General features: G+C 39.4%; 1 protein-coding gene across 1 annotated transcript in view; it reads right to left on the bottom strand.

Moving 5' to 3' along the window:
* The window catches only part of LOC148515264 (chloride anion exchanger-like), a 75321-nt gene that overhangs the window by 31945 nt on the left and 21176 nt on the right, over positions 1-22200 (bottom strand). Inside the window, exons 2-8 of the mRNA XM_088480253.1 lie at positions 16856-16995; positions 9904-10014; positions 7281-7414; positions 7020-7184; positions 3423-3575; positions 2918-3000; positions 944-1091 (exon numbers count right to left, since the gene is read on the bottom strand). Coding sequence (XP_088336379.1) covers positions 944-1091; positions 2918-3000; positions 3423-3575; positions 7020-7184; positions 7281-7414; positions 9904-10014; positions 16856-16995 — 934 coding nt within the window. The remainder of the gene's footprint in view (positions 1-943; positions 1092-2917; positions 3001-3422; positions 3576-7019; positions 7185-7280; positions 7415-9903; positions 10015-16855; positions 16996-22200) is intronic.

Genomic DNA, 22200 nt, shown 5'->3' with positions numbered 1-22200 from the left:
TATTATTATTAGTAGTAGTAGTAGTAACAATAACTAATAATAATATTAATAATAATAATAATAATAATAATACTGTTACCTTTGGTATTTTTATTGACATGTTTATAATATCATCGTAACTACCATAACAGAAGGTTTTTTTTTTACTTGTTAAGACATGTTTTTGTAATAGAGAATAGTCAAATCATTTAATATTCATAGAATAAAATGAATAAAATAAAATGTCTGAAAAGAAATCACCATATAATGTGTACAATGTTTTTTTCTTTTCAGTTTCTGACAAGGATATTAAATACATTTATGAAAATGTGAATTTGGTTTAGCTTAGTTTGTAAGGTAAGTAAAGAAAAAGAATGTCTGAAATATATAAACAATGCAATTATATTTTTGTGTATTTATTGGTCAACTTTAAAAAACAAAAACACTATTCTGAAATGCATATAAATATTTTTTCTCACCAATATCTCTTGCTTATATGATACCTTATTTGTAAATAAACTGATATTTCTTTACCCTTGTACACTAAAGTCTGGTAAGTTATTTAGAACTTATAGTATGAAAGGTTAAGCATGATGCACCTTCTATTATTCAATCTCGCTATGTAACTATTAAAAGTGTGTTATCAATTACCCTCATACTGTTTGATATGGTTATTAAAATATCTTGATTGTGCATTATGAACCTTTTTTTGCAAACAGATATTTTATTGTAAACTTATTAATATTAATATTATTAATAATATTGCTATTATTCAATTCCCAGTTCCATTCGTATAATATTAATTTTAAATAATATATTCAGTTTGCAGTGATAATGGAAATTTGAAAGCAGTGAAAAAGAATACTCATAAATCATGGTTCTTAAAACAGAATTGCACACCTAATGTCTCAAATGAAAATAATTCCCAAATCACCCTTGAGAAATAACATTGTCTGTTACTTACCTGATTGCCATCTATTACATAGTCATGCTTGATTGAATAGACTTTAGCCACAGAAAAGCCTATAGCAAACCCAACAATTCCAATGGAAAAACCATCAGCTATGCATTCTTGAAACACTGAAAGACTTGGTGCCATTGGAGGCTGAAAACTGTGTACAGTAAATAGAAACATAAAAAATGGATGGAGCAGTATAGAAGTTTATACAAATATAATATTTTATACTGTTTCTTACACTGTATATACTTTATTTGTGCAGGATAGTACACTATGTAGACAAAATGATTGGATACTGATAGCAAATAGATCAATACTTTCTAGGTCCACCACATGCAGTGATTACTGTAGACACCCTTCTTGCCAAATTGTCCACAAGCTCCTGGACAACAGCAGGAGGCATGTTTTGCCATTCCACCTTAAGTACAGTGATCAAAGGTGACACTGAAGAAGGTTGATTGGCCTAGGACACATACGTCACTCCAATTTGTCCCAGAGGTTCTCAATGGGGTTAAGATCTGCACTCTGAACTGGCCAGTCCACCTGGGTTACCGAATTCTCTGTATACCAGTCCAGTATTGCCCTGGAAACATGACAGGTGGCATTGTCATCCTGATAAAAACATTTGTTGTTTCCATAGAACTGCCACAATGTAGGGAGCACAAAGTTATCGAGAACATCTCTATACTTCTCAGAGTTAATGTGATCATGCATTACAACTAGTAGAACCATGCCAAACCTGCTGAAATGGGTGTGTCCAATCACTTTGTCTACAGAGTGTACAAATGGGGAAAAAATACTTGAAATTTTTTTTTTTATCACCTAGCATTGTGTTACAATATCACTACAGAGGTCCAAAAATATTTTTTAATAAAAAAGGCATACTCTGAATTCATAGCAATCTAGTCTAATTGGCTTTAAGGATTCTCTCTCCTATCACTCCTGTATGGATAACTAAACAGTCCAACTTTGCATCCCATACTTCAATAAAATTATTCTTAACAATTGGAGAGGGTAGTATGCTACTAAGTGGTTTAACCCTTTGGCTCAGATAGGTGTTAACTTCCTTTCATTATTATCATCATCATCACCTAGCAGTGCTTATCATGCTTATTAGAGGACAGGTTAAGTGACCCAGACTAGTAGACATGATCATTTATTTTGCATCTTCGTTAAAGATGGACATCTTGTGACCTGTATGCAGAATGCATTCCTTAAAAGCCACTGTGGGTCCCTAGCTTCACTAAAAGCTCTATTGTCTTTAATATAATAATTTTCTAAATTGTACTTAATCCACCAATATACAGTTTTAATTAAAACATGTCCCTTTCATGGAAATATTTGACAGCACTGTTCTAGATAATAAGGTTGTAACCAACAAATATATAATGGTTACACCAAAACAATCATATTAAAAATAAGAAGTATGTGCAGCATATCAATAAACTGTACTCCTGCTGCTACTGCAAGGGGTGCCAAAATGTAAAGGGCAGGCATAAGTATCGGGGTAGTCCTTGGCCTGCCAAAGAGGTGGTGCCATGTGTCCAACTTTGCGTGGCCATGCCCCCTTCAGCAGCACCAGCAGAGCAGCATCTATGTATCCGACCTCAAATATTACAATTTGGCATAGCCATGCACACTTTACTCAGGTGACTGAACAGTACGTGGTAGGTGTAGTCACCAAACAATTGACATTAAATAAGAAACTCCAGATAATATATAGTTTTCTCTTGGTGTTTGATGTTATAAAACAGTGTTATACTTTCATTATTTGTCTGTACTTAGCTGTATGATATAAGTGTGCTATATTTTTATTTACATTAGTTTCCATTTTTTTTTATATACTACTGTATTTATTACTGTTTTTTATTTCTTTTTTTATTTTTTTATTAGCAATGAAAATCAATAATTCCATGTACAAAACAATACAGTGCAGTTATTGTGCTGGTAATGAAACAAAAATATAAAAAATATTCTTACCCTTTCTGTAATTTTCCAACAACAGCTACATTATATAAATCTGCAAAATTAAACCCGTATGATACTCCAGTTGCAATTACTGTCTAAAAGATAAAAGTAAATTGAGACAAAAACAAGCATTTCACCCCAAATACAACATGGGAAATAAAGTAGGTGTAAGCCGACTACTGTATACTACTGTAACTGTAAGTTTTAAAACTCGTTGCTTATGATAAAACTTGTTGATAGGTATAACAATAGGTTAACTGTAAAATACACAGACCTAATTATGCTTATGGCCCAAGCCGATTTTCCAGTCAAATTCTTTGAGCCCCAGCTAAATTACCAATTTCAAGTACATTGACTAAAGTCTTGTGTATACAGAGCTATAAGTACACCTCAGTTTACAATTGTCATTTGAACATAGGTTTATTTTGTGTGTATGTAATGAATGACCATATGACCAAGACCAACATTTATATTTATTTGTCCTATACTGCAAACAATTGAAATTTTAGTTACTTACCATTATAACTTCAATAGGGATTGGTACAGGTATCTTGGCTTTAAAACGATCATTGATTTCCTTTACAATAAAGACTACAACCATTATAATTATGGATGTGACAAGATCGGCAATGTTTGTTTTCGTAATTATAGAAAAGAGATCTTTCAGCGTCTGTAAAACAAAATTATAAGCAATATAAACCTGAACATCAGGGTGCAAATTGCATTAATGATCTCTTTATTCAATGAGATCAAGTAGAAAGGTGAAAGAGACTGGTGAGTTGAGCAGTGAGTAGTACTTTTTAGTTCATTGATAACATAACTATAATGGTTTAGGACATATTATAGTAGCAGGTAGGACATATTATAGTAGCAGGTAGGACATATTATAGTAGCAGGTAGGACATATTATAGTAGCAGGTAGGACATATTATAGTAGCAGGTAGGACATATTATAGTAGCAGGTAGGACATATTATAGTAGCAGGTAGGACATATTATAGTAGCAGGTTATGTAACATACCTAAATATTCCCGTTGATAAATACTTTTGAAGTCATTTATTAAACATAACAGTCAACAAAGTGAGAAGCCTGACATTGCTGTTGACCAGGCCACTGGGCTGTTTTCCATTGTGTCAAAGAAAAGCAAGCATTATAATATTTATTTCTAGTTTTGGCACCTTGTACAACAATATGCAGAGGAAAAAAGTGTTAATTATGTTCCTTTCACCCCAGAATGGGCTATTCTAGGGTATTTGACTCCAAACAATGAATAACCCCGGAGGGTAAAAAATTGTTACTAGCACTTAGTGCAGCTGGAAGAAGAATCTATTTTACAGGGTTGGATACTACATACACCACCTCAATTGCCTTTGTTATTTGAAAAAATTGCATCTTCTATTCCGAATGGACTAGGTAGAAACTGTATGTAATAAGGAGGGACAGGAAGAACGTTTTTAACGTTATCGGAATCCTATATATATTGACACCTTGCCGCTTACAACTAAAATGCAAACTGATGAGAGTTTGCACCAGAACAGCTGGTAACTTACTCAGGTTGCAGCACAGGATTCCCCTTTTCACTCTTAGAGGTTGACTGTCCGACCGATGCCTCCCATCCAGACTATTTGGCCATATCTTCTAATTAAACTACTATATATGTTAATTTTTAAGACAAATGTGTACCTCAGGCCCTACTGTTCTAAACATATTTTATTGGGATTTCAATTACCCATTATCTGTTATCATTGCATCATTGTATTGCTGGAATTAGTAAAAAACCTTATTTACTGTTTTCTTTTTTCCATTATTGTATTTACAATACTTCAATGTTTTGTATTTTATTTGTATGTGTACTGTAATGCCTCAAATATTTTTTTTTAATATGTATTTCTCAAATGAATAATCAAAAATACATTATTTTCCAGACCATCTTCACCTTAGGGCATGATGAGAAAATTGCTCTATGCAGGGTCAGTCCCAACCATGTTACTGCCTTAGGTGGTAACTCAGGAAGGACATTCATGTCATCCCTTACATAAAATAGCCATAAATCCTCCTATAAGGCTAGTGTACACTAAGAATAAGTACTGCCACTTTAATCCATATTCAATCTATCAACAATGTAGAATAAAACTAGTTTAGATAATTGCAGCAGTCTTTTATTTTTACTTTTATTTGCCCCAAACTCTCTTACCTGAGACATATGCCTGATTATATACACATACCCCTTCATGTTTAGCTCATCACCTTATTTCTGTATTCAGAAAAGTGTCAGTTGTCACACAAAATATGACTTGGACCATTTTGACAGATTTTATGGGGAAGAAGGGAATTTAAGACAACTGTCATACAGGTGATATTGTCCATCAGCTAACATTGTGTATGAATCCAGGGCCTGATTAACCATGGGGCAGATTGAGCTGCAGCCCGAGGCCCTGCACACTCTACCATGGCAGTACAGCTTGGGCCTTTACTAGCAGCCTCTATTGTGCACTCCTTTATGGCAGTTGAGCTCTCCCTGATGTACTTAAATTATTAATATACAAAATGCAAGTTGCTTAGGCAATCTTTTGGATTACACAGGTGATTGTTAGGGATGGGACGTGAGGGGGTTAACTAGAAAAGAAAATACAATTATTTTCCCCAGCACACTGCTATAAGCCAGTGAAAAATCCAGCATTGTACAAGTATATAAAATACATTTGCAAATATATGATAATCACCTGCCACATCAAGATGTCTCTGCTAGGTGTGGTCCTAACTTTAAACATTTAGAGCCCCTATATTGGGTCATACATTCATGTGTTTTTAAATTGAGAGCTAACTTACAGGGTGCATCCCAACATCCTCCAATATGGCAGCACAAGGCCCAGCATTTCAGCTACTCTCAAATACCTCTCAGAACAAGGATATGCAAAACTTAAATTATTGTTACATGAACGTTTGAATGGCAGGTCAATATTATCAGTTTAAGGGCAGTATACAATTGAAATTTATTTGTCCAAAAACAGTAAGTGACCCACCTGTGGCATAGGTATACATATCCGTTACTATAGGAAGATCATTGATTTTGCCTGTTTCTGAGTCTAAAGGCCCCCATACATCAGAGATGGATTGCAGTGTATGGGTTTCACAGATCACAGGTTGCAACCAAAAAGTGATTGGAATTGTTTAATCAGATTGTCCAACATGTTGGATGTCACAGATCGATTGGGGCTGTAGATTGCTAGTGTATGGACATGATCAGCAGATTTGCAGACCGTTTCTAGCAAAATGATGGAGCCTATCAAGATTGCCAGATCTGTGTTTGCTGCAATCAATCTGCAAATCACTGAAAAAGATCTGTAGTGTATGGGCGCAGATTGCTCGATTGGGAAATCCTAAGATTGGGCAATAAATCTTCAAACTGTTCAATTGTGGTTTTCAGATTGCTGATGTAGTATGGGGGCCTTAAGCTTGCAGTTTCAAAGATTACTAACTGATACAGTGATTACACTAATAACATGAATAATTAATATAGATATGTAAGTAATACAACAATGAGATTTTTATCATAATATACAGTATATATATATATATATATATATATATGTATGCAAAATATAACACTAAAGCATATGGGAGCTACTGGTTATTCACTTAAAATTTCAATACAATTTTCATGCTACCACTGCGATTGCTGACTGTGCTACATGTAAATATGACCAATGTAGAAAACACCTATCAGCTTCAGAGATTAATACGCAAACAGTCAATCAGAAGCGGCTAGCTAGTATTGGCTACTGTCCTCATCATCAGCGTGTATTTACACCAGCTCACAGGCACCACCAGTAATCGATATGGAAACTGACAGGCGTAGCTGTGTCTGTGCAGGTATGCCTCAGTTTGCAGTTACTGTCCTCAGTATATGTTATAACCTCTTTCCCTCTCCCTTCTCATCTTTCCAAGCGTAAGGAGGCCTATGTACCAAATCTACATATGGACGAAGGGGTACTCTTGTTGTGGATATATACAGTACAAATTTTATTTTACGCTAACCAAATGAAGCTATGCCCAATTCAGGATTATCCCATTACTCTGCAGCAAAACACTATAAAGGCGTAAACATACTTACATAAAACAATGCCAAAGGTCCACTTTGTGATGGAATGGTTAACCCCAATATAAACTTTAGCTGTGATATTAAAACGTGAATAGCAGCAGCAGTTGTAAACCCGCTAATCAGGGAATCAGACAAATAGATGACTATAAATCCAACTTGTAGGAGTCCTAGAGCCAACTGGAAGAAAAATAAAAGCCATTCGTTTTAGTCAGTATAATTGGTGAGTAGTAGTGAGTAGTAGTGAGTGGATTGAGATGTCCCAGCACCACTGACCTGGAAGATTCCAGCAAGTACTGTCACAGAAGCTGCCACAACAACTCTTTTCTGAAGATAATCTGGATCGCTGTCATCAGGAACCAAACGCAGCACAGCTGTGCCAACCATTAAACTCAACACAGGAAATGGACCTAAAACAGAGTTTGAACAGTTAAATTACAAGGACCTGAAATAGCAAATTAGCCCAAGTTTACGGTCCTCTTGCTTTTTATCCTAGAATGAGCCTGGTGAATTCCCACATCTATGGGGTGGCTTTACCTATTCTGGTTTATAAGTAAAGGGTGTCACTGCATATTAGTGCATATTATTGTATGAAATTCTCCTGATATAAAGGTGTGCCAATAAGGAATGACTTGCATGCCATTGAATAAGAATTAATAATTAGTGGCGTAATACAATTGGTTGTGAATTCTCTGATGAATACATGATGGACAAGGAACACAAGTAATAACCCACACAGATGTTCTGCATTGAAATTGGAGAACCCAATCATACTGTACATCTAAATTAGTCAATATACACAGTACCTGAACATAACAAAACTCTCCCTATAAATTATTGGGTACATAACACAGATGAACAGAAAGCCCCATCTCTGCTCTGTCTGTCCTGATCATCTATCATATATTTTTCTTTGGTGATAAAAAAAAATCAGCTGTCATGTCAGCGCAATCACAAGAGTTAACATCAGCATTAACGTACCCACTGTTCTTCCTGATTGAAGACCAGCCTCCCCCTGCCTACTGACCTTATTGTGGGCGATAGGCATCAAAGGTTAAAATGCAGTAAATCCTCTGAAAACTGCAGTTTTCAAAATATTATTGCATCAATTATGGGTCACCATATGTATGACGAGTAACTGCAGCAGATATCAGAGATATCAGATTTCTATGGGCTGCGATATTGTCTCATGCATCAACAGGGGCATATCTAGGGGTTTTGGCACCCAAGGCAAGTTGAAAAATGGCGCCCAGGGTCACTTACAGCCTCAGAAGCATGGGCCTAATGGCTGCCTAGCGGTGCCACAGGCCTAAAGCCTGACTATCCCTACGGGCCTAGTGCCCGACAACCTGGTGGTCTGGGGGGGAGTTAATGATGGGAAGGCCTCATAGAGGCCCTACCAGTCCTGTTGGAGAGGCTGCAGTGTGGAGCTCCGTTAGCCCATTAGTTTCCCACTGCAGCACTCTCCGATCCTGAGCCACATTCTTCTGCTGCTGGCCTGTCGTGGCCAGCGGCGCCGCTGCATCTCTTCTCTCTTGAGTCCAGCGTCTTCTGGCCTCTTCTGCAGCTGTGAGAGCTCTTCGCGTGATGTCCACATCCTTTGGCCACTGAAGAACTGGCTTTTCCACCCTGTGGCATTTGTCTGTAGGATGTCATGTGTGGCGCTAGCCATGACATGGTGAGGTGTGATTGGCTCACCGTGGCTGACTTCTATTGGCTGCCTGCCTGTGAGTCATGATTGGCTCACAGCCAGAACAAATTCAAATTGCTGCCACTCTTCAATGGCTGCACCCAGCTCGTAAGCCAGCATCAAATTTCACCAACCACTGCTCCTTGACCAGCGCTGGGATCACACACTTGATCCTAGCACTGGCTGCTACAGTGTGGAGCACATTTCCACACTGTACATTGCCCTGGCCCAGCGGTGTTCCGCTCTGCTGGGCCTGTCAGATGGTACCCAGGGCACTGTGGCCGGCTCCGTCGTGCGCATGCGCTCTGGGCCACCATCGACCCGTTTGCGAGCGCTCAGTGCTTGCGACCGGGTCTGAATCAGGCCCAATGAGTAAATAGAGGGGCTGTCTATTGTGAAGAGGGAGGTTGTATATTACGTAGAAACCTTCCTGAACTGGGCAACCCCGGTCACAACATACTACTGTTTACATATTCTCTGTATATACTATGACACTACTAATTCAACACACTGGCACATGCAAATACATATATGAAATATTTTGTCATCTTGCAAGGATAAAATCATGTAAGGGTTAAGAATCCAAATTTTAATATTTTAAAAATCCTGTTCATTATTTCTGATTTCTACACGTAATTCCTCCCAGGTTTCTTGCGTCAATTTGTGTTTGTTGAACTGCATAGAGAGATTCAGGGCCTGATTCAGAGATTTACGCAAACGCCAATGGTTACTGATCTGCCCATGTCCAGGATCTGTACTGCGAGATCGCCCCCAGCATGATTGACATGATTTAACTTATCATACAAGAAAAAGGCTATAATCAAGTGTTATAGATATTTTTCAGTTTTGTTTACCACAGGTCATGTATAAATAAACTACATACCACTTTTATATTTGATCATATCTTGTACCACAATCAGTTATTCAGTAGAATCTATTTGGAAACCTAATTATTTTCTTAACTGCCATTATGTTACATATTTACTGTGTTCTAATTTGAAATATTCAGAAAAGTATTTATTATGTGTGATTGCAAATTAATTTTCGATTATGAGCAACATTTTTGAGAGATTTAGATCCACTCTCTAACTTTCCCACTATGTTGTATGGAACTATACGCTTAAAGGGGGCATTACCTCTGTTACAATATTGAATACATTACACTGAAAATAATGAATCCTGAAGTATTATATAAATAATAGCACTCACCAACTGATATATGCTTGGATGTACCAAAAAAGAAGTAAACGACGACTGGAAAAAATGCTGCATACAGTCCATAGTCTGGGGTTACATTCACTAGAAGGGCAAACGCCAGACCTGGAAAATGATAAAACATTGTAAGGAATGCTACAAAGATATCTAAAAAGGAAACTGGTGGTATTGCCCTAGCAACCAATTAGATTCTGGTTATTGTAGCAACCAATTAGAATCTGGCTATTTTATATGCTGTACTGGATAAATGATAGCAAGAATCTGATTAGTTTTTCCACTTTTCATTTCTCCTGATATTAGTAGATTTACCCTCTGATAATAATAAACAATATTTGCTTTGTATGTATTTAGTTACTGAATAAGACATGTATACTTATGTACTGTACAGATGCTAAGCAGGTGGGAGAGCTGCTCATTTGAAGTTGGCGTAGATGACAGGGTCACATATCATTGACAATCCTTTTTTTCTGTGTACCATCCCACTCTTCTGCCTCCTTAACAAATTAGGGGTTCATCCAGGGGACAGCTCGGGGAAATCCCCTATAGCCTAGTGTATTGGTATGGTGGATAGTATTCTCTTTATTCCAAATAAACCTATATCAGTAGTACGCACCATGGAATAGAATAAGGGTATTTACAGTTTTATTAAAAGAAGATAGAAGTAGTATGCCACTTATAAGTACCAGTATCAAAAAACATCATAGATTATAATTTACTACCACTAAACTTTACTTTAAACTTTATTAACTATGACTTGAATTTAAAAAATTATTCTGAATAATAGTACACTACTCTTACAAAATCTTTATAATATAATAGTCTAGAATACAAACACATAAACAATTACTTATGAAAGTCTTTGGCAAGTAATCTTCTTAGAATTTTCCTTAGCAAAAATATCCACAATCCCCCCTTATCTATTCCCCGAATAAATAAAATATCAAAAACCCTATGCTCTAAACCAAGGATGGGAACCTCAGGCCCGGGAGCCGTATAAGGCCTGTTGAATCATTTGGTCTGGACCTCTGCGCTTTTCTCTTCTAGCCTCATCTAGCTAGCAGGGTACCTAGAATGGTACCCTGCAGCCAGAATCTATGCAGCAGTGCCTCCTGGAGCATCCTTAGGATGCTTCAGTCGGTCACACTGCTGCCCTTACAGCTCCCCAGAGCATCCTCGGGATGCTCCTGGCATTGCTGTAATCACCGGCGATTGTGATGTCACACGGAGGGGGCATGGCAAGCACCAGGCCTGTGAATAATGTTATATATATCACAATGGCAATCGGCAGAAAAAAGGTTCCCCACCCCTGCTCTAAACCCATATCCCAGTCAACACCAAACTTGACCAACAGACTCACGCATTATTGAGTAACTAATTTTATATATCTACTGTATATATGTGTTTCTTGATTAAAGTCTATGGGACTGAAACTTTGACCAGAACGTGACACAATTGTCAGAGGGGATTCTTAGTTCTGAGACCTGAGAGTGCTGCCTTCTATTCATTACTATATATATATATATATATGTATATATATATATATATATATATATATGTTTCTGCATTGGTCCGCATAGAGGATCAAAAACGAGGCCAGCACACCATAGTTCTGTATCATCAAAATGTTATGTGTATATATATATATATATTAGGGGTGTGCACCGGCCACTTTTCGTGTTTTGTGTTTTGGTTTTGGATCTGGATCTTTCATTGTGTTTTGGATCTGGATTGGTTTTGCCAAAACCACCCTTGGTGTGTTTTGGGTTCTGGGTTTTGTGTTTTGGATCTGTATTTTAAAAAAAAAAAGCATAAAAACAGCTAAAATCACAGAATTTGTGGGTTTTTCTGCTTCTATGCTATTATTAACCTCAATAACCTTCATTTCCACTCATTTCCAGTCTATTCTGAACACCTCACACCTCACAATATTGTTTTTATGGCCAAAAGGTTGCACCGAGGTAGCTGGATGACTATGCTAAGCGACACGAGTGGGCGGCACAAACACGTGGCCCATCTAGGAGTGACACTGCAGTGGCAGACAGGATGGCAGTTTGAAAAACTAGGCCCCAAACAGTACATACTGCAACGAAAAAAAAGAGGTGCAAGATGGAATTGTCCTTGGGCCCTCCCACCCACCCTTATGGTTGTATAAATAGGACATGCACACTTAACAAACCAATCATTTCAGCGCCAGGGTCTGCCACATGACTGTGGCTGAAATGATTGGTTCGTTTGGGCCCCCACAAAACAAGCTGGCAATTAATGTGTCCCTGCACAAACTGGTTCTACGGAGGCAAGATGTCGTCCTCATCCTCCTCATCCACCGATTCCTTGGATAAAACAGGAAAAAGGGATTTAAGTGACCCTGGACTGCTTACGATCTGAGCCAAAGTTTCTGAACTTGACAGTAACTTTTTATAAACGCGCTGCAGGTGCCATATAAGGGAGGATGTTCCTAGGTGGTTAACGTCCCTACCCCTACTTATTTCACCTTTACATATGGTACATATGGCAAGACAGTTGTTGTCCGGATTTGGATAGAAATATTGCCAGACCAAAGAGGTGGAATGTTTGGTCTTCTGCCCAGGCATGACTGTGATGGGCTTTTTCATCCCACGGACAACAACTGTCTCCCCCGGAGCCTGATTTAAACAAACCACATCACCATCAGAATCCTCCTCGCCAACTTCCTCCTCAGTGCCAGCTACACCAGTATCCTTCAACAGTGACATCTTCAATTTGCATATCAGCAAGTGGACTGTGGGTGCTCCTTTCAGCACTTGCAGGGGGCGTGCAAATGGTGGAAAGAGCCACCTCTTCCCATCCAGTGCTGGGAAGGTCAGGCATCGCAACCGCCACCACACTTGGACTCTCCTTGGGGATTTGTGATATCTTATTAGAACGCACAGTTCTTCGCTGTGCTTTTGCCAGCTTAACTCGTTTGATTTTTTTAGCAGGAGGAGGGCTTCCATCGTCATGTGAAGCTGAACCACTAGTCATGAACATAGGGAAAGACCTTAGCCGTTCCTTGCCACTCCGTGTCGTAAATGGCATATTGGCAAGTTTACATTTCTCTTCAGATGATTTAAATGTTTTTTTCAAGATCATTTTCCTGAACTTTGTCATTTGGGATTGTATGTGCCCTCTACTATGACATTGGGCATCGGCCTTGGCAGACGACGTTGATGGCATGTTATCGTCTATGTCATGACTAGTGGCAGCAGCTTCAGCACTAGGAGGAAGTGGTTCTTGATCTTTCCCTATTTTATTTTTATCGGAGAAAGTTTGGTCCTCCATTTATGATATATACGTGCGGCTAAGGCGCACACAAACACAGAAATTTTTTTTTTATTTTTGTTAGAGACTAGTGCACTTTGTGGGTTACACCACCCTTTAATTAATGAGCCAGCCGGCCCTTTACTTATGGGACACAGGCGCATGCTTGGCACTACTTTGTTGATGCACGTGCGGCTACTGCGCACACAATTCACAAACACAGAAAATATTTTTTTATTTGGTTTGGACTGGAGTGTACTTTGGGGGTTACAGCACCCTTTAACGGTCAAGCCAGGCGGCCCTTTACTTATGACACAGGCGCACGCTTGGCACTACTTTGTTGATGCACGTGCGGCTACTGCGCAAACACAATTCTCAAATACAGAAAATATTTTTTTATTTGGTTTGGAGTGTACTTTGGGGGTTACAGCACCCTTTAACGGTCAAGACAGCTGGCCCTTTACTTATCACACAGGCGCACGCTTGGCACTACTTTGATGATGCACGTGCGGCTACTGCGCACACAATTCACAAACACAGAAATTTTTTTTTTATTTGGTTTGGAGTGTACTTTGGGGGTTACAGCACCCTTTAACGGTCAAGACAGCCGGCCCTTTACTTATGACACAGGTGCACGCTTGGCACTACTTTGATGATGCACGTGCGGCTACTGCGCACACAATTCACAAACACAGAAATTTTTTTTTATTTGGTTTGGAGTGTACTTTGGGGGTTACAGCACCCTGTAACGGTCAAGACAGCTGACCCTTTACTTATGACACAGGCGCACGCTTGGCACTACTTTGATGATGCACGTGTGGCTACTGCGCACACAATTCACAAACACAGAAATTTTTTTTTTATTTGGTTTGGAGTGTACTTTGGGAGTTACAGCACCCTTTAACGGTCAAGCCAGCCAGCCCTTTACTTATGACACAGACGCACGCTTGGCACTACTTTGTTGATGCACGTGCGGCTACTGCGCACACAATTCACAAACACAGAAAATATTTTTTTATTTGGTTTGGAGTGTACTTTGGGGGTTACAGCACCCTTTAACGGTCAAGCCAGCCGGCCCTTTACTTATGACACAGGCGCACGCTTGGCACTACTTTGTTGATGCACGTGCGGCTACTGCGCACACAATTCACAAACACAGAAAATATTTTTTTATTTGGTTTGGACTGGAGTGTACTTTGGGGGTTACAGCACCCTTTAACGGTCAAGCCAGGCGGCCCTTTACTTATGACACAGGCGTACGCTTGGCACTACTTTGTTGATGCACGTGCGGCTACTGCGCACACAATTCACAAACACAGAAAAAATATTTTTTTTTTAGCACTTGGGGGGAGCACCCCTGATGGACAGAGCACCCCCTGGACAACACTACAGCACCCCTTTAGGACTGGGACACTGCACCGGACTTTGGAGTGGACACAGCCCCTATGGACAACTGACTGCACAACACAGTCCAGCCAGCCCCTATGGACTTTGAAGTAGTGGACACAGCCCCTATTAACAACAGCAGCACAGCACAACACAGCCAGCCCCTATGGACTTTGAAGTAGTGGACACAGCCCCTATGGACAACAGCAGCACAGCACAGCACAACACTACTCTGCACTACACTACACTACACTACACAGCCCAGCCAGCCCTAACTCCCACCCTCCCTCTTCACTGTCCACAGCCGAGTGAGAAAATGGCGCTGACGCGGGTACCTTATATAGGATCCAAAACCCGCGAGACTCGGAAGGCGGGATGATGACGTTTTGCCTCGATTTCAGAATCCGAGTCAGGCGGGAAAAGTCGAGCCTGACTCGGATCGGACTCGGATCGGGGGGGCTCGGGGGGGTTCGGATTTCAGAAATCCGAACCCGCTCACCCCTAATATATATACATACAACTTATGACCCAGCTATAAGTTCGTTGGTGCACATACTGTAGATGGTAATGTTAGACTCTGGGCTAATTTGCCACAAGTGAGAGTATTACTTTCAATAGGCCACTTGTAGAGGTGTCAACCCTGCTTTAACTGTAACTGTTGGTTAATCCAGTGAATCCTCACTCTGAGATGTATATGGGACTTGTAGGGAGATGTATCAAACCTTGGAGAGCGAGAAAGTGGAGAGAGATAAAGTATCACTCAATCGACATTTAACTGTCATTTTTCAAACTCAGCCTGTAAAGTGGCAGTTAGAAGCTTATTGGCTGGTACTTTATCTCTCTCCAAGTTTGGATACATCTCCCACTTAAGTAGCAGAATAAGCACACATTTCTCTGCCACTATTCTTTCTATTAGCTTTGAGAAGAGAACAATAAAGTTGGGAATCTCCTTAGTACATCTATAAGATTGCTATATATTGTATTGTGCCTCACTAGGTTGTCTCTATAATCAGGGAGGCAAGTACTCATTAAACATTTTTCTTTTCTTAGTGCGGCAAACACCTATCATGATTCACTTCAGGGACTGCTGAGTGGAGTTTACTGTGCCTCATAGCAATGTGGTACTTGTATAGTAGCTACTTAGGTGCCTTTTTCTTGAAGACTCACTCTGGACCACACCATTAGGGTCATCCCTTGACTGCTCTGCTCTGAGATCCGCTCCTACTGACTCCGCTGGGTACTCTTACACTAATTACAACTGGGCTGACTACGGGAAAAGTGGAAACTGATCACTGGCTCTATGCTTCTCCTTACTGCAAAGTCAGCACATAAAGGCATAGTACCACCGAGTCATGTGCTAAACAGATAGAGGTGCTCAGCTTGCCTCGCATCAGCTTCTCTGTTCTCTCCATGAGCACTTCCAGAATCTTCTGTGGCTTGCGACCATCTGGGTCTCCTAAATCTCGGGCAAATGATCACCTGCACTTACTGCACATAGCATCTCTGTTGCCGTAATTCTTATTGCACCCACCACACACAGTCCTGGGATCTGTATTAACTGCATCACTGCTGACCTTAGTCTATAAAAGGCAGTGGGGGTATTCCCCTATTTCCATTATCATTTGGCCACTATAGACACAGTCTTATTGAAGTCTGTGGGGCATATTTATCAAGCCTGTTTTTCATAAAATTATGCAGAAATGATTTTATGTATCCCCACAGTGTACTTAGGAGGAGGCTATTGAAAATGTGAAAGACTCCTCCAAAATGGCTGGTAAGTAACTCTCTGTTCTCGTGTGACCGGCCACTGATTGGCTAAGAGCAGCCAGACTCTTAGTCAATCAGTGGCCGGTTACTATGACAATGCCAGTTTTGCAGTGCTTCTGCAGAACACGCTGTTGAGGAGGGGGTCTATTTTAAACTTCTATTTTGGCCCGAGTTTGCTCCATTTACGATTGTGTTTGCAGACACGAATCTTGAAAAATCTCTGTGTTGTATTCCTGTCTATGGAGCGTACTTGCGAGTTGTTTCAATGGTGTATTTACTTGTATATGTGTGTCCGGACGTGTTTTGCAGATGTTATTGTGTTTTTAAACCCGTGTTTGCCTTTAGTAAATATCCATGTTTGAAAATAAAGGAAAAAACGTCTGGGAATGCAATCTCGGACAGACACAAATCTTTGTAAAAATACCCCATAGTGCCTGGTTCTCATTTAAGTACAAATGTTATATGTGGACTAGAAGTTGCGTGACAACTGATATTCATTGTATAGTGAAATGTTTACCCTGTAGGACCGCTATCAGCCCAGTGCTGACTCCAGACACAATATCGCTGAGAATCCATTCCTTAATTTGGTACATAGGCAGCCATGAAGCAATGGGGAAGAATGTGTAGGCTATTCTTTTGGCCTTCTCTCTGGAACACCTGGAATAGATAGTTTTCATTTTATAATATGGCAGATAAATACAACTATTAATGACCATACGAGCTAATGAAAAGTAGACAAATGAATTACTTTCTCTGACCATTTGCACATAGAGGAACATTTTCTTTCTCCAAATACAAAATGTTACTTAATGAAGGTAAAGAAACTACACAAGAACTTTTTTTATAAGGTTTAAAGTGTAGCTTTCATGCAGTATTGCAGGCCGAGGCTTAAGTCTTATTGCATTGTGCAGTTAATAAAACATATACTAATCTTGTGATGATCAATTACAAATTGTACTGCTCCCCCAGGCAAATGTTATCCTTTCATTTCTGTAAAGATAACATTATCAACAAGGATAGTTATAACAAAGATACCTATTAAATTAGATAGTGAAAGTCACTGTAAGGAAAAATAATCAGTAATGACAGTTATGTAGGGAATGCGATCCTCAATCTATGTACAGTTCAAAGTAGTTATTATATAATCATGGGACTAATGTAATCACAGGGTTTTGTGTTACAATTGCAACATAAAACTCTCCTGACACATTTAAGGCTGCATTACTTGACTATAAAAGTAAAGCTGTAAAAATAATGAAACCAATAAAACCGTAAACACATATAGTCAGGTGCATAAATATTGGGACATTGACAGAATTTTCATATTTTGGCCTCTATTCACCACCACAATGGCTTTGAAATGAAACAAACAAGATGTGCTTTAACTGCAGACTTTCAGATTTAATTTGAGGGTAATTACATCCAAATCAGGTGAACGGTGTAGGAATTACAACGGTTTCTATATGTGCCTCCCACTTTTTAAGGGGTCAAAAGTAATGGGACAAACTAAACAATCCTTAATCTAACTTTCACTTTTTAATACTTTGTTGCAAATCCACTGCAGGCAATTACAGCCTGAAGTCTGGAACGCATAGACATCACCAGACGCTGGGTTTCATCCCTGGTGATGCTCTGCCAGGCCTCTACTGCAAACGTCTTCAGTTCCTGCTTGTTCTTGGGGCATTTTCCCTTCAGTTTTGTCTTCATCAAGTGAAATGCATGCTCAATCGGATTCAGGTCAGGGGATTGAATTGGCCATTGCATAACATTCCACTTTTTAGCCTTAAAAACTCTTTGGTTGCTTTTGCAGTTTGCTTCGGGTCATTGTCCATCTGCACTGTGAAGCGCCGTCCAATGAGTACTGAAGCATTTGACTGAATATGAGCATATAATATTGCCCGAAACACTTCAGAATTCATTCTGCTGCTTTTGTCAGCAGTCACATCATCACTAAATACAAGGGAACCAGTTCCATTGGCAGCGATACATGCCCACGCCTTGACACTACCACCACCATGCTTCACTGATGAGGTGGTATGTTTTGGATCATGAGCAGTTCCTTTCCTTCTCCATACTCTTCTCTTCCCATCACTCTGGTACAAGTTGATATTTGTCTCATCTGTCCATAGGATGTTGTTCCAGAACTGTAATGGCTTTTTTAGATGTTGTTTGGCAAACTCTAATCTGGTCTTCCTGTTTTTGTGGCTCACCAATGGTTTACATCTTGTGGTGAACCCTCTATATTCACTCTTGTGAAGTCTTCTCTTGATTGTTGACTTTGACACATATACACCTACCTCCTGGAGAGTGTTCTTGATTTGGCCAACTGTTGGGAAGGGTTTTTTCTTCAACAGGGAAATAATTCTTCTATCATCCACCACAGTTGTTTTCCGTGGTCTTCCGGGTCTTTTGGTGTTGCTGAGCTCTCCGCTGCATTCTTTCTTTTTAAGAATGTTCCAAACAGTTGATTCGGCCACACCTAATGTTTTTGCTATCTCTCTGATGGTTTTTTTTTGATTTTTCAGCCTAATGATGGCTTGCTTCACTGATAGTGACAGCTCTTTGGATCTCATATTGAGAGTCGACAGCAACTGATTCCAAATGCAAATGTCACACCTAGAATCAACTCCAGACCTTTTACCTGCGTAATTGATAATGAAATAACGAGGGAATAGCCCACACCTGTCCATGAAATAGCTTTTGAGTTGATAGTCCCATTACTTTTGGCCGCTTAAAAGTGGGAGGCACATATAGAAACCGTTGTAATTCCTACACCGTTCACCTGATTTGGATGTAATTACCCTCAAATTAAATCTGATAGTCTGCAGTTAAATCACATCTTGTTTGTTTCATTTCAAAGCCATTGTGGTGGTGAATAGAGGCCAAAATATGAAAATTCTGTCAATGTCCCAATATTTATGGACCTTACTGTATGTAGCATGTAGTATTGTACCTGTTAGGAATGATTATGTGTGTTAGTGTGTGGGTGCTTTCCAATGATAGGAGCATCTATGCATGTCCTGTGCTACATTGGACAGGTGATCCTTTGTACGTCTACCATGTTATGTTTGTACAACATTGTAATGTATTCTTTTTTGCATTTCAATATTCCAACTCAATAAATAGTAACTTTATACTAAAGTCCAAAAAATAAAACCCTTTCGATAAACTGAACAATTGCTCAATTTTTTTCAGGAAATAAAGGGTACATCTACTAAAATTCGAATAAGGAAGATTAAAGGTGTTGCCTGCAACAACTGATCACATTGTAGTTATCATTATTTAGTACATTCTATAAAATGATACCTAGGGATATATTTACTAAAGTGCGGGTTTATAAAAGTGGAGGTGTTGCCCTATGCAACCAGATTCTACTTATCATTTATCTAGCACCTAATCTATAAGATAATAGCTAGAATCTGAATGGTTGCTATGGGCAACAACTCCTCTTTTAAAGCCCACATTTTAGTAAATTTACCCCCTAGAATCTGTTTGGTTTCCATTTCACAAGGTTTAGAAAATCTAACTCTAAATGTTGCAGACTAATTTCTAATACTAGGGATTATTCCTGGAAATCTTGTACAGTACTTTTTAAACTTTTGGTGCATGTACCTTTGCTTTATACCACACTGAAGATATAGGTGATATGTGGCTGTATTTCAGCAATAGTTAATCCTTACCTGATGCAAGAGATCCTAGTATAGAAGGATGATGAAGATTACATATTTGGAGAAGGTGTGTGGAGCATTAACATCAGAAGCCAGTTCCCAAAAGTGATCTTTAGAACTGTTCCCATGGCAATGGTTCACAAATTGCAAATCACCCCAAAATATATGCGAATCCAGAAAGGTGGCAACTTAATATTATTGCTCACCATCCATCAGTATAGAAAGTCAATAACACAACATTTTAAAAATGAATTTTCAAGGAACCAGATAGCGCCTAAAACATACAGATTTGGGTTAAGTAATGATTTGGATTGGACAAATAACTTGACTGAAGGGTTTTGTTGTTGCAGTAATTGAATACACAACCAGACTTTGGCCTCTGCCATTAATGGACACCCAGATTAATGGCGAAGATCAGCAATGATCTTGCAAGTATAGTGCATACATCCAGTAGTTGGAGCTGAATGGGAAGTGTCAGAGCAATATAAAGCATTCAGAAATAGCTAGCAGAGGGTTACTCAGTGAGGTATTAGGAACCATTGCAGGTACATAGGTAGCCATGAAGCAATGGGGAAGAATGTGTAAGCTATTATTTTGGCCTTCTCTCTGGAACACCTAGAATGGATAGTATTTGAAAGTTTTTATTTTATAGAATGGCAGATACATACAACTATTAATGACCATACGAGCTAATGAAAAGTAGAGAAATTAATTACTTTCTCTGACCATTTGCACATAGAGGAACATTTTCTTTCTCCAAATACAAAATGTTACTTAATGAAGGTAAAGAAACTACAAGAGAACTATTCTTTTATAAGGCTTAAAGTGTAGCTTTCATGCAGTATTGCAGGCCAAGGCTTAAGCCTTATTGCTTTGTACAGTTAATAAGACTTTGGCCTCTACCTTTAATGGACACCCAGATTGATGGCGAAGATCAGCAATCATCTTGCAAGTATAGTGCATAGATCCAATAATTGGAGCTGAATGGGAAGTGTCAGCAATATCAGGCATTCAGAAATAGCTAGCAGTGGGCTGCTCAATGAGGTATTAGGAACCATTGCAGGGTGGGTTTGGGATCCCTACGGTCACAATGCCGACAGTCATAATACCGACAGCAGCATCCCAATGGTCAAAATCCTGATGGATATTGGTAAGTATTCTAACCCCAATTCTAACCCTGTACCTAACCCACCCCTCCCGCAGCCTAATCCTAAATGTCCCAGCCCACAGCCTACCCTAACCATCCATTTCCCCAGCCTAACCCTAACCTTCCCCCTAGTGCCTAACCCTAAACCTATCCCTAATGATAATACTCACCATCAGAATCTGTCAGGATTGTAAACGTCGGGATGCTGCTGTCAGTATTGTGACCGTCTGTATTATGACCATTGGGACCCTGACAACATCCCCATTGCAGGATTCATAAATAATGAAGAATGGACTAATCTGGACTAAGCTATTCACAGCATTGTTGAAGGAACTATGAAGAAAATTTAAAAAACCATCAAAGTTACAATTGCAATTTATATACTATACCCAAGCCTGATACACACTTTCAGTCTTATCATTTGAAGATGAAAAGATTACAATGGTTAATATTGATAAGTAACATGGAACAGAATGGTAGTCAGACCATGGATATGAACAGAGACCACTTACAGAAACATTGTTGCAGACTCTCTATGGCAACCATATTGGCCCTACCACACTACAAATATTGTACAGGAATGGTTTGAGGAACATGGCAAGAGTTCAAGGTGTTGACTTGGACTCCAAATTCCCCAGATCTCAATCCAATGGAGCATCTGTGGAATGTGCTGAAAATAAAAGTCCAAGCCATAGAGGTCCCACCCCACAACTTACAGGACTTAAAGGATCTACAGCTACCATCTACCAGATACCACAGGACACCTTCGGAGGTCTTGTGGAGTCCATGTCTTGATGGCTAAGAGCTGTTTTGTTGTGACGAGGGGGACCTACACAATATTAGGCAAGTGGTTCTAATATTAGACTGATCAGTGTATATAGAAACAGCTCTGTCCTTACCCATACTAAGCAGTCATACTTCGAGTTTGTTATTTCATCACAATCCACCAATCCTTGCAGTGTCTTTGCCACCATCAACTCCCTCCTCCATACTCCCACCTCTCTCCTTCCTTCCTCCCTCTCTGCCCTTTTTTCCACCTACTTCATG

This window comes from Taudactylus pleione, unplaced genomic scaffold, assembly GCF_031769625.1.
Source record: "Taudactylus pleione unplaced genomic scaffold, aTauple2 ptg000251l, whole genome shotgun sequence".
Classification (NCBI taxonomy): domain Eukaryota; kingdom Metazoa; phylum Chordata; class Amphibia; order Anura; family Myobatrachidae; genus Taudactylus; species Taudactylus pleione.
The sequence above is the reverse complement of the archived record's forward strand: the minus strand, read 5'-3'. Positions and strand labels throughout refer to the sequence as shown.